Source organism: Danio rerio, chromosome 16 (genome assembly GCF_052040795.2).
Source record: "Danio rerio strain M-AB ecotype USA chromosome 16, GRCz13ab, whole genome shotgun sequence".
Taxonomy (NCBI): domain Eukaryota; kingdom Metazoa; phylum Chordata; class Actinopteri; order Cypriniformes; family Danionidae; genus Danio; species Danio rerio.
The window spans coordinates 55,695,001-55,708,905 of NC_141036.1; the positions used below are offsets into that span (position 1 = coordinate 55,695,001).

The 13,905-nt window shown below is 35.0% G+C and overlaps 2 protein-coding genes across 6 annotated transcripts in view; both read right to left on the bottom strand.

Moving 5' to 3' along the window:
• The window catches only part of znf385d (zinc finger protein 385D), a 142,428-nt gene that overhangs the window by 35,606 nt on the left and 92,917 nt on the right, over positions 1-13,905 (bottom strand). For all 5 annotated transcript variants that reach the window (XR_015512155.1, XM_087288166.1, XM_087288165.1 and 2 more), the window contains one exon: positions 10,686-10,857. Coding sequence is in view for 4 of the 5 variants with exons in the window: in XM_087288166.1 (XP_087144292.1) it covers positions 10,686-10,857 (172 nt within the window). In the remaining variant the exon portion in view is untranslated. The remainder of the gene's footprint in view (positions 1-10,685; positions 10,858-13,905) is intronic.
• Positions 1-13,905, bottom strand: part of etfb (electron transfer flavoprotein subunit beta) — a 458,646-nt gene that overhangs the window by 19,349 nt on the left and 425,392 nt on the right. The gene's annotated exons all lie outside the window — the stretch shown is intronic.

The following is a 13,905-nucleotide window of genomic DNA, read 5'->3' on the forward strand; positions in this document are numbered from 1 at the left end:
TTTTCAAGGATGTGATAAAACATAAGTACATGTAAACAAATCAAGCCATGCAGCATGTGCATGCAAAAAAAAGAAGAGCATTTAAGGGAAGTTTCACAAACTAATTTAGAGAGGAGCATGTGATATGACTGACCGCAGCTGGTCTCTCATCTATAATCATTAGTTAGCCAATCAGATTGATCCAAACTCACTATAAGTAGCCCAGCTAAAATGACTCCCTTATCTTCGTTTTTCGAAGAAACCCCGCATCCACCCCTTCTCCCCCTTTCTTCCTTTACCACGAGGAAGCTCCCGAGAACTACCTGAGGTGGGAGCCATGGGCTTAATTATCTCCGAGCTCAGGGTTCTCTCTCGGAACAGCATGACAAACCTACTATTATTGTCAAACAATATCTAAGTGTGAACTCTTGAAACACATTTATTGAACACTTTTTCAATAATAAAACAACTTTATTTTATACCAGTTTACAAGTCAGGACTTTTCCAAAAGTTTTTTGTAGAATTTTGCTCCGTTTTGGGTTCAAATATGTCAAATGTGTGCATAGGATTCTTATATTTCATTCTTTCTTTCAGTGGGTGATTACAGTTTTTCTCCATTGCTTGGATGTAGTTGTCAACTGAAACTCCACATTTTCAAAACAGTTAACACACAGGCCTGAACAGCGGCACTCATGGTCAAAATGACACATTTTGCTTGCAAAAGGCACAGGCCGTGTCAAAACATTTACAATATGCAACAAAAGCTAGTTTTACCTTCAAACAACACAACCTGCAAACAAGTATATGAGCTCTTTCAATTAATCATTACACACTTTACAACAAAATACAAAATACAGAACTCAGTGCACCACCATTGCTTGTCATTGTAGCCTATTGCCAATGCCATTTGTTGTCTTTCTATTTGGGCTGTCAAATTTGCCTTTTTGCAAAGAATTGAATCCAGAATAAGAAATGCTTTGATTACATTTATATTGAATTCATGACAATTTTCAAACTGTGGCTGAAAACTGAAATACGGTAAAAACAGACAAAAGGAATAAAATCCTGTAAATATTAGAGAAAACACATGTAAACCAATTTACAGTCAAATCTATTGGGAGTATAGGACATAGCCACTATTGACCTCCTCCATCCATGCTGTCACAGAACAACACAGACCTTCCACCGTTTTATAAGGTTTGCAGACTGATTGCTTTTTGAAGATTTGTGTGAAGTAGTGTCAAACCGGTGCTTCACTGAATTCATATTGATGTTGATAGTTTCTAATAGTTATGAATAGATGGTTTCTGTTTGGTTACCATAACTAAAACAATGGAGTTTGGACTGCTTGAATGACATCCGTGTTAACTGTTTTGAAAAATGGTGGGGAAAATGTGTCAACCCAATGAGAAAGAGTTTACACATTTGCAAGACCGGTCTTTTGCTCTGCTGGGATAGTGAAAATGAAAATGAAGTGGAACCTAGTTTCTTTAACCAGGTCAAAGCAAACAAGAAAAACTGTAAAATGTAATAAATATTTTCAACCCAGGCTCATTCTTATTACGTACCATCAGGGCTTTACATTAACACCCGCCAACCCGCCAAATGTGGGTAGATTTCAGCTCTGGCGGGTAAGACAGCCGCTCCCACTAGCCACTTTGTAATCTTAGATAATCGAAATGTAATGTAATCTTAGAATCGAGAAGCAGCACGACTGACAAAAATAACTGTGTTCGTGCGAGCAAAAGCAGGTGAATAACTTATGAGAGGTTGATATGAGAGGTTGATTACTCGCGCGCACTGGTGATATGATGCGCGCGGCTGTTAAAAAGTGCGCACACTCCCGTTTGCTCGCGCGGAACTCGTCGCGAGTAAGCACAACTTGTGCGATCGGTTCTCTTTGAAATAGAATAGACAAAAATATAAACCCACAGCACCCACAGTCCTGCTGCTTTCAAGAGCTCAAGACTGAACAAAATGTACATACATCCTTTTGTAAGCAGCAGCGTAACATTGCTTTAATATGAGATTGACTACCCTTTTATGTGTAGTTAACTGCTGATCTGGGACTATTAGCCAGGACAGATTACTGTGCATATTTTAGATACATGACAATAGATCTTTTTAAACGTCAAATAAAAAAACTAAAGTTTTGTTGAATAAAAAGTGTATGTATACAGCTATATTTTGCTTGTTTTTACACATTTAAAATTTGTCGCAAAGAAATAATTATTTCTTTTTGGTATGGTCACCATTAAATTTGGTAATTCGGCTCGGCTCAGTTGGCGTTTCTGTGATGAGTTCGCATGTTCTCCCTGCGTTCGCGTGGGTTTCCTTCGGGTGCTCCGGTTTCCCCCACAGTCCAAAGACATGCGGTACAGGTGAATTGGGTGGGCTAAATTGTCCGTAGTGTGTGTGTGTGTGTGTGTGTGTGTATGTTTCCCAGAGATGGGTTGTGGCTGTAAGGGCATCCGCTTTGTAAAAACGTGCTGGATAAGTTGGCGGTTCATTCCGCTGTGGCGACCCCGGATTAATAAAGGGACTAAGCCGACAAGAAAATGAGTTTACCACATAACCTCCAAGCCGAGAATTCAGCAGCATCAATGCGAAAGATTACAAATATCTCCAAAGAAGTACTTAAACGCATACATATGCATCTCCCACGCATTATTCACTTCCCAGCCCTGACAAACGACTGTTATTTAATAAGCTCGAAAAAATGAAAACCTTGAATTAAACGCATTAAATAGCCTCTCCAAAAAGAGCAGACTCTCTGTGGCGGTGCTATCTGCTCTCTGAAGCCGCCCTATTAGTGTCTGAGCCTCTGCTATTCATTACATGCGGCAAATAAACTGGAGATAATGCAGCTTTCAGACGCCCCCACAATTCATCTCTCTGACATCTCCGCTCATTAATATTCATTACCGAGTGGCATTTTGACAAACAAACGCCCAGCTCGATGTTAAAAAATGCTGCGTATACGGCGGAGAAATCGGCCGGGTGTTCTGTATGATGTGCTGTGATTTATCGGGAGGTTTCTGGCCCCTGCGAGATCATGTACTCAACCGGGTCACACTGCCCTTCTTTATTCACAGCCTTTATTAATGCAAACAATGCACCGGCTCGATTAGTTTGCGGATAACGCCAGAGGTAGGTCAGCGATCCGTGGGTTTTCCAGTGATACAAAGGGGGGGAATTGACTGCCGCTGTTTATTTGCATTGTTTTTAGCACCCTTTTCATTAAAGGAATTATGCAAATCAGATAACGATGCACACAAAACAACCCGAGCCGAATGCCGTGTACATGGTGCAAGTCCTAATCTTGGTCACGATCGAACACAGTTTACTGAGGTTGAACAGCATCACTTCACAAAAGGGCTCGTTTATGAATAAGGCGCGATCAATAATGAGTCTCATTTACATAGAACAGGGGTGGTTAGTTCATTTAAATGCAGCGCAGCATTACTACAGCACATTTAGTTGAACTGGTTTGCTATGATGAATATTGCTGCATACACTTAAAAATACAAATAAATTAAAACTTGCTGCTTGTTAAAAGTACTTATTTCCCCTACTGCATTACTCTCATTCCAACTCATTTTAAATAAGTATTAAACACGTTACTAATTTTCCTCATAAAACATATTTCTAAACGCGCCATTTAATTTTTTTTTCTCCCGGATGTTGATAACAAACAAAGAAATGCATATATGCAAAGAAAACAAAAATACTATGTTATAGTCTGTTATGGCAGGGTTAGGACTTTGGAGTTACACCCCTACCCTTTATGAGTAGTGCCATGAGATTTGTAATGACCACAGCGAGTCAGGGCCTCAGTTTAACGTCTCATCCAAAAGACGTTACAAAAGACTTACTGACAGCATAGAGTCCCCTTCACTTTACTGGGGCATTAGGACTCCAGACTGCAGGTTGAGTGCCCCCTGCTGACCTCACTAAAACCACAGCTCTCTTAGCTTCAGTGAGTAACCGGTCCCGGGCTGCAGGGTGGCCATTATTGTGCAGGGTGGCCATTAATATGGCCATTATTGGACAACAGTGGTTTATTCAGAAGTCAATCAAGAGTGGAAAACATTCAGGGGGCTAATAATATTGACCTTAGTGTTTTTTTTTTTTTTTAATGTTAACTGCTTTTAATCCAGCCAACTTAATTAAATAATACTGTGAAAATGTCCATGCTCTGTTAAACATCACTTCAGACATATATTTAAAAAATGACATGTATTTAATAAATGCTGCAATTCTGTTTTAATTACAAATATAATTTGCATAAGTGCTGCCAAACCCCTCTGAAAAATTAAATATTTATACGCACCTTTTGCAAAACTGTAAGAATGCAAATAAATGAACCGAACAGTTTGCATTTATTAAGCTTTTTGACTTCAGTGAGTAAAGTAAAAAAAATATATATATACAAAGTTGAAAATACAGTTGAATTCAGAATTATTAGCCCCCCTGTTTATTTTTTCCCCCATGTTCTGTGTAACGGAGGGAAGATTTTTTCAACACATTTTAACCATAATAGTTTTAATAACTCATTTCTAATAACTGATTTATTTTATCTTTGCCATGATGACAGTAAATAATATTTGACTAGATATTTTTCAAGACACTTCTATACAGCTTAAAGTGACATTTAAAGGCTTAACTAGGTTTATAAGGTGAACTAGGCAGGTTAGGGTAATTAGGCAAGTTATTGTTTAACAATGGTCGGTTAGAGAGTCGGAAAAAAAAATTGCTTAAAGGGGCCAATAATTTTGTTCTTAAAATAGTTTAAAAAAAATTAACAACTGCTTTAATTCTAGCCGGAATAAAACAAATAAGACTTTCTCCAGAAGAATAAATATTATCAGACATACTGTGAAAATTTCCTTGCTCTGTAAAATATTAAAAAAGAAAAAAAGAATTCAAAGAGGGGCTAATAATTGACTTCAACTGTATTTTCAAAACCAAAACCTTTAGTTTGATTTTTTTCTGGTTGTTGAAATACATGAGTCATCATTTTGATTTCCACAATGTAAAATAAAATGGGGAACTTGCTGCCACAAAATTGTTGCACAAAAAAATACTTTGGCAATATTTTTTAACTATAATTTTCACTTAGTATGAATACAACTAAAACGAAACAGAATGAAATGTGTTGTAAAAGAATGATAATAAAAAATGCATGTATTTATATACAGTTCAATTAGTAGCCTTCCGGTGCAATATTTAAATTATTTAAAAATATCTCTCAAGTGAAATGTAACGCAATAGAAACATTTTCACAGTATTTCCTATATTTCTAACAGTTTTTTTTAATGAAAGTCTTATTTGTTTTTGGCTTATATGTTTTGGGGTTTTATATATACAGTTAAAGTCAGAATTATTAGCCCCCCTTTGATTTTATTTTATTTTAAAAACTTTGACCAAATAATGTTTAACAGAGCAAGGAAATTTTCACAGTATGTCTGATAATATTTTGTCTTCTGGAGAAAGTCTTATTTGTTTTATTTTGCATAAAATAAAAGCAGTTTTTAATAATAATAATAATAATAATAATAATAATAATAATAATAATAATAATAAAACATTTTAAGGACAAAATTTTTAGCCCCTTTAGGCATTTTTTTTTTTGATAGTCTACAGAACAAACTATCATTATACAATAACTTGCCTAATTACCCTAACCTGCCTAGTTAACCTAATCAACCTAGTTAAGCCTTTAAATGTCACTGAAGCTGTATAGAAGTGTCTTGAAAAATATCTAGTCTAATATTGTTTAGTTATCATGACAAAGTTAAAATAAATCAGTTAGTACAATTAAGTTATTAAAACTATTATGTTTAGAAATGTGTTGAAAAAAATCTCTGTTAAACACAAATTTGGGGGAAAAAAATATAAAAGAAATCAAATTTAACAGGAGGTCTAATAATTCTACAACGTTTTTCCCCCACTGAAAGATTGCATGTAAGATCCTTACAAGTGTTTCCGGAATTCATCCCAAAGTGTTGACAAGTACAACTGCTGCTAACAGAATGATGTTGTTATGAATTGCACAAACTGCTGACGCCAGTGCATCTTTGTGTTTATGTGTTTGCTGTTGCATCCACCAGTCTAAACAAAACCCCGTTTCCTCAGGCTCACAGAGCTGAGCCATTGCTTTATAAGACAATAATGGTTGTGATGGAGTGTCTCTATGACTTCAGGCTACACTTTTGCCTTAAAATGCTACAAATTACATTACACCAGGTGTTTGAGCACAAATAAGGCATTCTGATTGGGTGAGCTTTACTGCTGCGCCTAAACAAGCAGAACACAAAAAGTGCAGTAAATTACTGGTTCCAGAACAGGTTCCAGACGTGTGTTGAGAGTACATAATTCCACCATGTGCTTACGTACACGGTTTTATGGCTTGAAACTCCAGCTGTAATCCTGTAGAGTATACATAGCCAACCTCTGGCTCGCTAACAAACACAAGGAGAGGATGTTGTTTGGTTTGGATCCTGTCAAAGAGCCTTATAGAGGAATGAGCGCAATACAGTGGGGGAAGTATTGAAAAGTATTGAAAATGTCACTATTTTTCTCAGAAAACATATTGCTAAAGGAGAAAACATATTTCGAAAGTTTAAATTTTCAGTAGATGTTAACAACCAAAGAAATCTATGTAAAGAAAACAAAACTAGTTTTCAAATTAAGTTATTTGTAATAAAATGAAATGACGGAGGGAAAAAAAATAAACAGATGAGGGAAGGAAGGTGCAGAAATACACGGATAGCTCAGACAGCAGCTTTAATCTCAGCAATCCTTTGTCCTTTGTCTCTGTAAAGGAATATTAGCTGCTTCAGTCCAACATCTACATTAACAGGAGGATGAAAATGAAACCAGGGTGGACATTTTCAAGACAATGATGCAAAACACAGCCAATGAGACACTCTAATGCTTTCAGAGGAAGAAAATCAAGCTGTAGAATGGCCTAGCCTATATAAAATACAAAATAAAGATCAGATTTGATAGACACAACCCACAGAACCATCAAGATTTTTGTCTGTGACATGTGACTTCATTCTCCATATGAGAGGCATGTTTAAGCTGCAGTGCTTCCCACACATAGACTTTACTTGTGTGGGTCGCCTGGGTATATTAACGGCCGCCCAAGTATATTTGATGACATCTTTTTTTTCTTTTTAACTATTATTATCATTCTTTTACACGTGTTTTATATCTGCCCAAGATGGCCATGTAATGTTTTTAATAATATAAATAATGCAATTGATTAACCGGTTTTGTAGGCTACTGCTGATTGTGTGCGCAAGAACTGTCAACCGTCTCATGCCATACCTTCAACCCAGCCGTTTTTTCCGGGATTCTCCTGTATTTCACAGTTCTATCTAGATGTCAACCTATAAAGGTATTTTTCTGTATTTCTCCCGTATTTTCAGTCTTTCTATGAAGGGTGGCAATAAACATTAAAGAGCCGATACTCCATTTACGCAACCTATACCGCCGAACCACCAAAAAGATCTGCCTGTTCCCGGCATGGGGAGGAGCAGGGGATGCGGGGCTCACCACTGGAAGCAAGTGCTGAAGAGAGCCATCGCAAAGAGGCCAGGGGAGTCATCGTTATACGCCATGATGCCAAAACCTGCTTCCGTTCACTAAAGCAGGAGCAGAGCAGGAGACCACCCACAAAGCAAAATTTCTTTGGCCCAGCTCTGGCCCACACAATCAGGTTTTGCTTGGCCCACATGCCGCAGTGAATTACGGTACATGATTGGACCAAATCTGGCTTCCAGACAAGGGCCAAACACAGACCATATCTGGGCCAAGTCTCAGCCAAGTTAATAACTCATTACTGGGCCTGAACTGGGCCAGATAGGTTGGTGTGTCACGATTGCAATGAAATTGATAAACCCATGGAGTGATGCGCTTTAGGCACACTATGGGCACGCTTTTTCTCAAAGTGACCTGATTGGTAGAATTTTTTTTCTTTACTCAAAAATGATTTTAGTGTATTTTAAATGTGGGTCAAGACTGGCCAAACACACATGGCCCACTTATCAAATTTTTAAATCTGGGCCAAATACTACATTTTTCATCTGGCCCAAATCTTGTGTGCCGCCTTAAAGACGGTGCCACCTCTGCCAAACCCGGGCCATGTTTGGCCCACATGCTGTATGCCAGTGCCGGATGAATGCCTGCTGTGCCAGCTTTATGCCAAATCTGGGCCAGAATTCTTTGCTACTAGGGCAGGAATGCCACATGCCAGGAGAACCGCCACCGGACAGCAGAAGACGGACGTGTGTTTAGATTCCTTAACAGGGCTCCCAACACATCGTCAGATCTCTCAACTGGTGGAGGACCAGCGTGTCTGGAGAACAGAGCCCCAATTTTTTTTTTTTTTTTTTTTGCCTAGCTCTCCTCTCTCAGTCTACTCTGTCTTTCCTTCTTTTTTTTCCATCTCCTCTTCTCTCGGCCCATCTTATAGGTCTCGAAGATCATTACGCTGCCTACCACTGCAATTACATTTTAAACCTGTGAAAACTGCTGAGCTGCAATTACCAAAACAGTCCTATAAATAAAGTATTAAATACATTTCAATAGTTCAGTAGTTTTTTCTTGAGTCTTTCCGTTGTCATTACCAACGCAATCTCACGGCAATTCGTAACTTTTTGATTTACTGGCTAATTCGTATGAATTCGTACGATCTAATTCGTACATATTCAGTACAATTTGCTCATCACCCAATGATGGTTGGGGTTAGGGGTGGGGTTAGGTGCCACGCCTCCTTTTTAAAATCGTACATTTTTGTACGACTGAACTCGTACGAATTCGTATGAATTAGCCACTAAACTGACAAAACGTAAAATACTTACGTTTCCTCGTGAGTTCAGGTTGTCATTACACATAAATATTTTTTTTCTTTCAGATTTTAGTTTAATTTTTTTATGCTTGTATTGTTTGAGTTTTTACCAAAATCTGGTAAAAACTCCATGTCAACAGCTCTTTTAGAAATATTACACAGAGAAAAAAAACACGACGTGTTCAATACTTATTTCTCCCACTACATATAACCTGACTTCGCTGAGAAGGCCAGAAGAGGTCAAAGAAAAGAGGTGCTTTTTTCCATCATGCGCATGAATATAAAGTACTGCACTGCTGTAATATCAACCAAATTACAGCAAGACGCTTGCCTAGGATATAAAATACAGCCTTTAAGCTGAGTCCTGGAACATATTTCTTGTTTCCAGTTCAGAGAGAGAGAGAGAGATCTGTGTGACAGAAATAGAAGAGGAGGTCAAGTCTTGTCCGGGGAAACCTGATGAATGTTTCCTCTGTAGCACAAAACGGCAATAAAAAGCAGAACTCAAACAGATTCCTACATTTTTCTGAGGGATCTCCGCTGGTGTAAAACTTTCTGGGACATTCTGGGTGGTTCACCAAATCAGGGTTGCAGTTATGAAATCTCTCAGTCATGATGTATAATATACAATGCTGAGGTGTGGTCACAATTTCTAAGCAAAACTCAACCATTTTAGTGCCAATCTGTGCAATGTAGAGTTTTGCCTCATGCACTTTGTGGTTGAAATAATCTCGGCCTCACTTTACACTACCTGACAAAAGTCTTGTCGTCGATCCCAGTTGTTCGAGCAACAAATAACAACTTGACTTCTAGTTAATCATTTGGAAAAGTGGCAAAATATAAATTTTTCTGATGAATCATCTGTTGAACTGCATCCCAATCATCACAAATACTGCAGAAGACCTACTGAAACCCGCATGGACCCAAGTTCTCATAGAAATCAGTCAAGTTTGGTGAAGGGAAAATTATGGTTTGGTGTTACATTCAGTATGGGTGCATGCGAGAGATCTGCAGAGTGGATCTTTCTCAGATTTCACTCCCTGTAGCATCTGACATCGTGTACCTAACTCAGGACATGTGTCAGGGCTTCTACTGCCCTAATACACCTAAAACACGGACTGCCGTAAAACTCATCAATGGCAGGGTGGCGTTTTCTCTCATCAACGGTAGGGAAAGAGTTAAACGGAATCATTTATCAATCTGACGCATATCATAATACCAGCCATACATGTAAAGTAAAATGAATAATTCAGTCATGTTCTGAGGCCGTCATCCTTGAATCAGTCTCCTTCATTGTAAGCTGCTTGCTTTTTTGTCTGTTCTGTTGCTCCATTTGTTAGATGTTTGCTTCCACTTTCTTTTGCAGTCTGAAGCCCAATTCACACCGAGTCATCGAAAACTCGATTTGCACCAAAGGATGTCTAATCCCAACTTTGCATGACTTCACATGTAAATCACTTGTGCGTCATCCGCATCTGCTTACTTCACAGGCTGCAAAAGAGTTCCCCTTACTTTCAGGTAATGTTTGGCTTGTGAGGGCGCAGGTGAGACGTCATTTTTCGAGAGACACTTAAATGCATCATGTGCTCTGCGTATGCAACGTCTTTAAGTCATGTAAAACAATGAATTGCAAACTGAAATAAATATAATTTAATTATATGATTTAAAATTGGAGGTTTTATGAAATTATTGAATTTTTTTGCAAATATTTGCATTTAAATTAAGATTTTTTGTTGATTTTGCATTGGATTCAGCGTTCATTTTGCATTGGAAACCATTCTAGTGTTCGATTTACTCCAGCAAGAGTAAGCAATGACAGTAATATAAACATGCACTGATCTCTTACCTTTTCTGTCCTCACTGTAGGCCACTGTAGAGGGCACGAGGCCTTTGGGAAGCTCCTTGTTGGTGTTTTCCCTGCTTGCTGAGGAGCTCTTGTGTTTCAGGCATTTGGGGGCGTCCAAGGATTTGAGCTTCTTGGCATGTTTGGTGCCTTTGTAGTGGGCCAAAGCCTGGCTCTGGAAAACACAGAGAGGGCCAACCCGAGGAGAGGGCCAACCCAGACCAGGTGTTAGAAACAACAGACCACTGAGACACCAGCAAACAAGCTGCTGGAAGACATATAACCAGCGAACAGTGTATGTGTGTTTGTGTGTGCGTGTGTGTGTGTGTGTGTTGTCTGGATCTGCATCAAAATCTAACGACCTCCGTACATATGCAGAACCACTGGTGCTGTACAATGAAGAGGACACAAAACACACTAAACATAAAGCCATTAAGAAATGTTAAACAAATGGATATTTTATTATATTCAAAATAATAATAATAATATAAAAATCTAAAATAGAATAAAAAAATGTATATGACATAAATTATCAAATAAATAATACAAAATAGGTATAAATTCATGTTGAGGTCCAGAATTTCATTTAAAATAAATTATATAAATATTTATAAAAATAAATAAATAAAGATTAACTAAATAAATTAAATAAGTAAAAAAATAAAAATAAATAAATAGAGAGATAAGAAATAGCTAAATAAATAAAGTAAAAAAAATATGTAAAATAAATTAGTAAATGAACAAATAAATTAAAATACATAAAAAAAGTTAATTAAAAAAATAAGTAAAGTACAATAAAAAATAAAGTAACTTAAAAATGATCAAAATAAAAAATAAACAATTAAAATAAATAAATAAAATAAAATAAATAAGAGATAAATAAAAATTGTTAAAGTAAAATAAAGTAAGACAAAAAATAAAATTAATTTCATTAAAATAAATGAAAAAATGTAAATAAATAAAGTAAAATAAATTAAGTTGTTTTAAATAAAATTAAAAAATAAATTTAAATAAAGTTAAATAAAAAAATAATGTAAAACAAAAATGGAAAATAAAAATAAAGCAAATTAATAAAATAAACAAAAAAATAAATAAGTAAAATAACTACGTAAATAAAATGAAATAAATTAACTTATTGAAATAAATAAATTAAGTAGTAAATTAAATTTATTAAATAAAATTAAAAAATCAAGTAAAAAAATTAACACGGCAAAATAAATAAATAAATAAAATGCTGATTCAGTATGTCGGGACAGTGTTTTAATAAATATAATTTATAAATATAATATACTTAATATAACAACATCTTTAATACTTGTATATTTACATCTAAAATATGGTATTTACATTACATACAAAATAACATTTGCATGCTACTAATGTCATAATGTAATACGTACATGTCTTTGCTTGAGGTAAAAATAGAAACATCCTAAAGATAAATTTCATTAAACCCAGACTGCCATTAAATAATTAAATTATATGTTATAATTGTATACGAAACACAACTTTTGACATAATTACAATAATAATAAAACTATTTTGGTCAAAGTTTAACCTGAATTAACTGAATAGTTCATTAAGTAAATCACAATAAATAAATAAATGGCAATGTATTATTATTTTTCAAATGCATCTAAAGCCATTTAATAACCTAATAAACATTTGTCGTGTTAATGTTATTAATGTCTAATGTCTGTATAATGTCTATTAAAAATATCTGCCACAAAAATGTAATGTCTTCAAAAATCTGTCAATAAATATTGATTCATGATGATTAATTTTGTGATCTGGCATGCTTTAATTGTAGCAATCAAAGAGCACTGACGTCTGCGAATATGTGCAATCTATAATGAGCTTAATTTACATATAAAGAGATGTGTTTGTGAGGGAAAGAATGACAATGACTTTAATTAAATGTTAATTCAGCACATTTAGAGCTGGTTGAACTGGAATGATTAACTAATCAGCATTAAATGTCAGTAATTTGACTTTAAATTTCAGGCCATTGGCAAACCAGCTGCTCAATACTGAGGTTTATATAATGAAATAACAAAATATGAATCTGTTTTATTCCTTTTTACAGGTACATTTTACATAACATCAGTTGCATGTTAATGCAATATAAGCAAACGAAATCAACTCAGTGTTCAGTTTCCTGTATAAGGACTGATATATTTATGTAATGATTTTGTTTTTGAGAAAATTCAAATGAAATATTACACACAGTTGAGGTCAGAATTATTAGCCCTCCTGTTTATTTCCCCCCAATCACTGTTTAATGGAGAGCAGATTTCTTTAGCACATTTCTAATCATAATAGTTTTAATAACTCATTTCTAATAACTGATTTATTTTATCTTTGCCATGATGACAGTAAATAATATTTGACTAGATATTTTTCAAGACACTTCTATACAGCTTAAAGAGACATTTAAAGGCTTAAACAGGTTAATTAGGTTAACTAGGCAGGTTAGGGTAATTAGGCAAGTTATTGTATAACGATGGTTTGTTCTGTAGACTATCGGGGGGGAAATGCTTAAAGGGGCTAGTAATATTGTCCTTAAAATGGTTTTTAAAAAATTAAAAACTGCTTTTATTCTAGCCGAAATAAAACAAATAAGACTTTCTCCAAAAGATAAAATATTATTAAATATATTGTAAAAATTTCCTTGCTCTGTTAAACAACATTTAGGAAACATAAAAAAAAAAGAGGGGCTAATAATTCAGACTTCAACTGTATATACTACTACTACTACTACTACTACTACTATTACTACTACTACTACTACTACTACTACTACTACTACTAATAATAATAATAATAATAATATACACATAATTCTTTTTACTATAATTACAAAAATTACTTACATGCTAATGCATTATTATCAATATTTTGTTTCTTATTTATAATAAACAAAGACTTATTATAATATTATTATTAATTTATAAACAGTAAATTATAACTGATCATTTAATTTTAAATATTATAATACATTTTTTACAACATTATTAATTTATGAAAAAATAAAAGGTAGTATATATTACATTAAAAATAATTTGCCATTTCTTAAGTATTTATTTAATATTTATTTCAAATTTGTTATTATTTATTTTCATCTCACTTATACTCTCAAAACATCAGCTCTGGACCAATGTTTTTTGGAGTATAAGTGAGAGGATTTTTATTTTTTGTATTATTTATTATTATCATTCTTTTA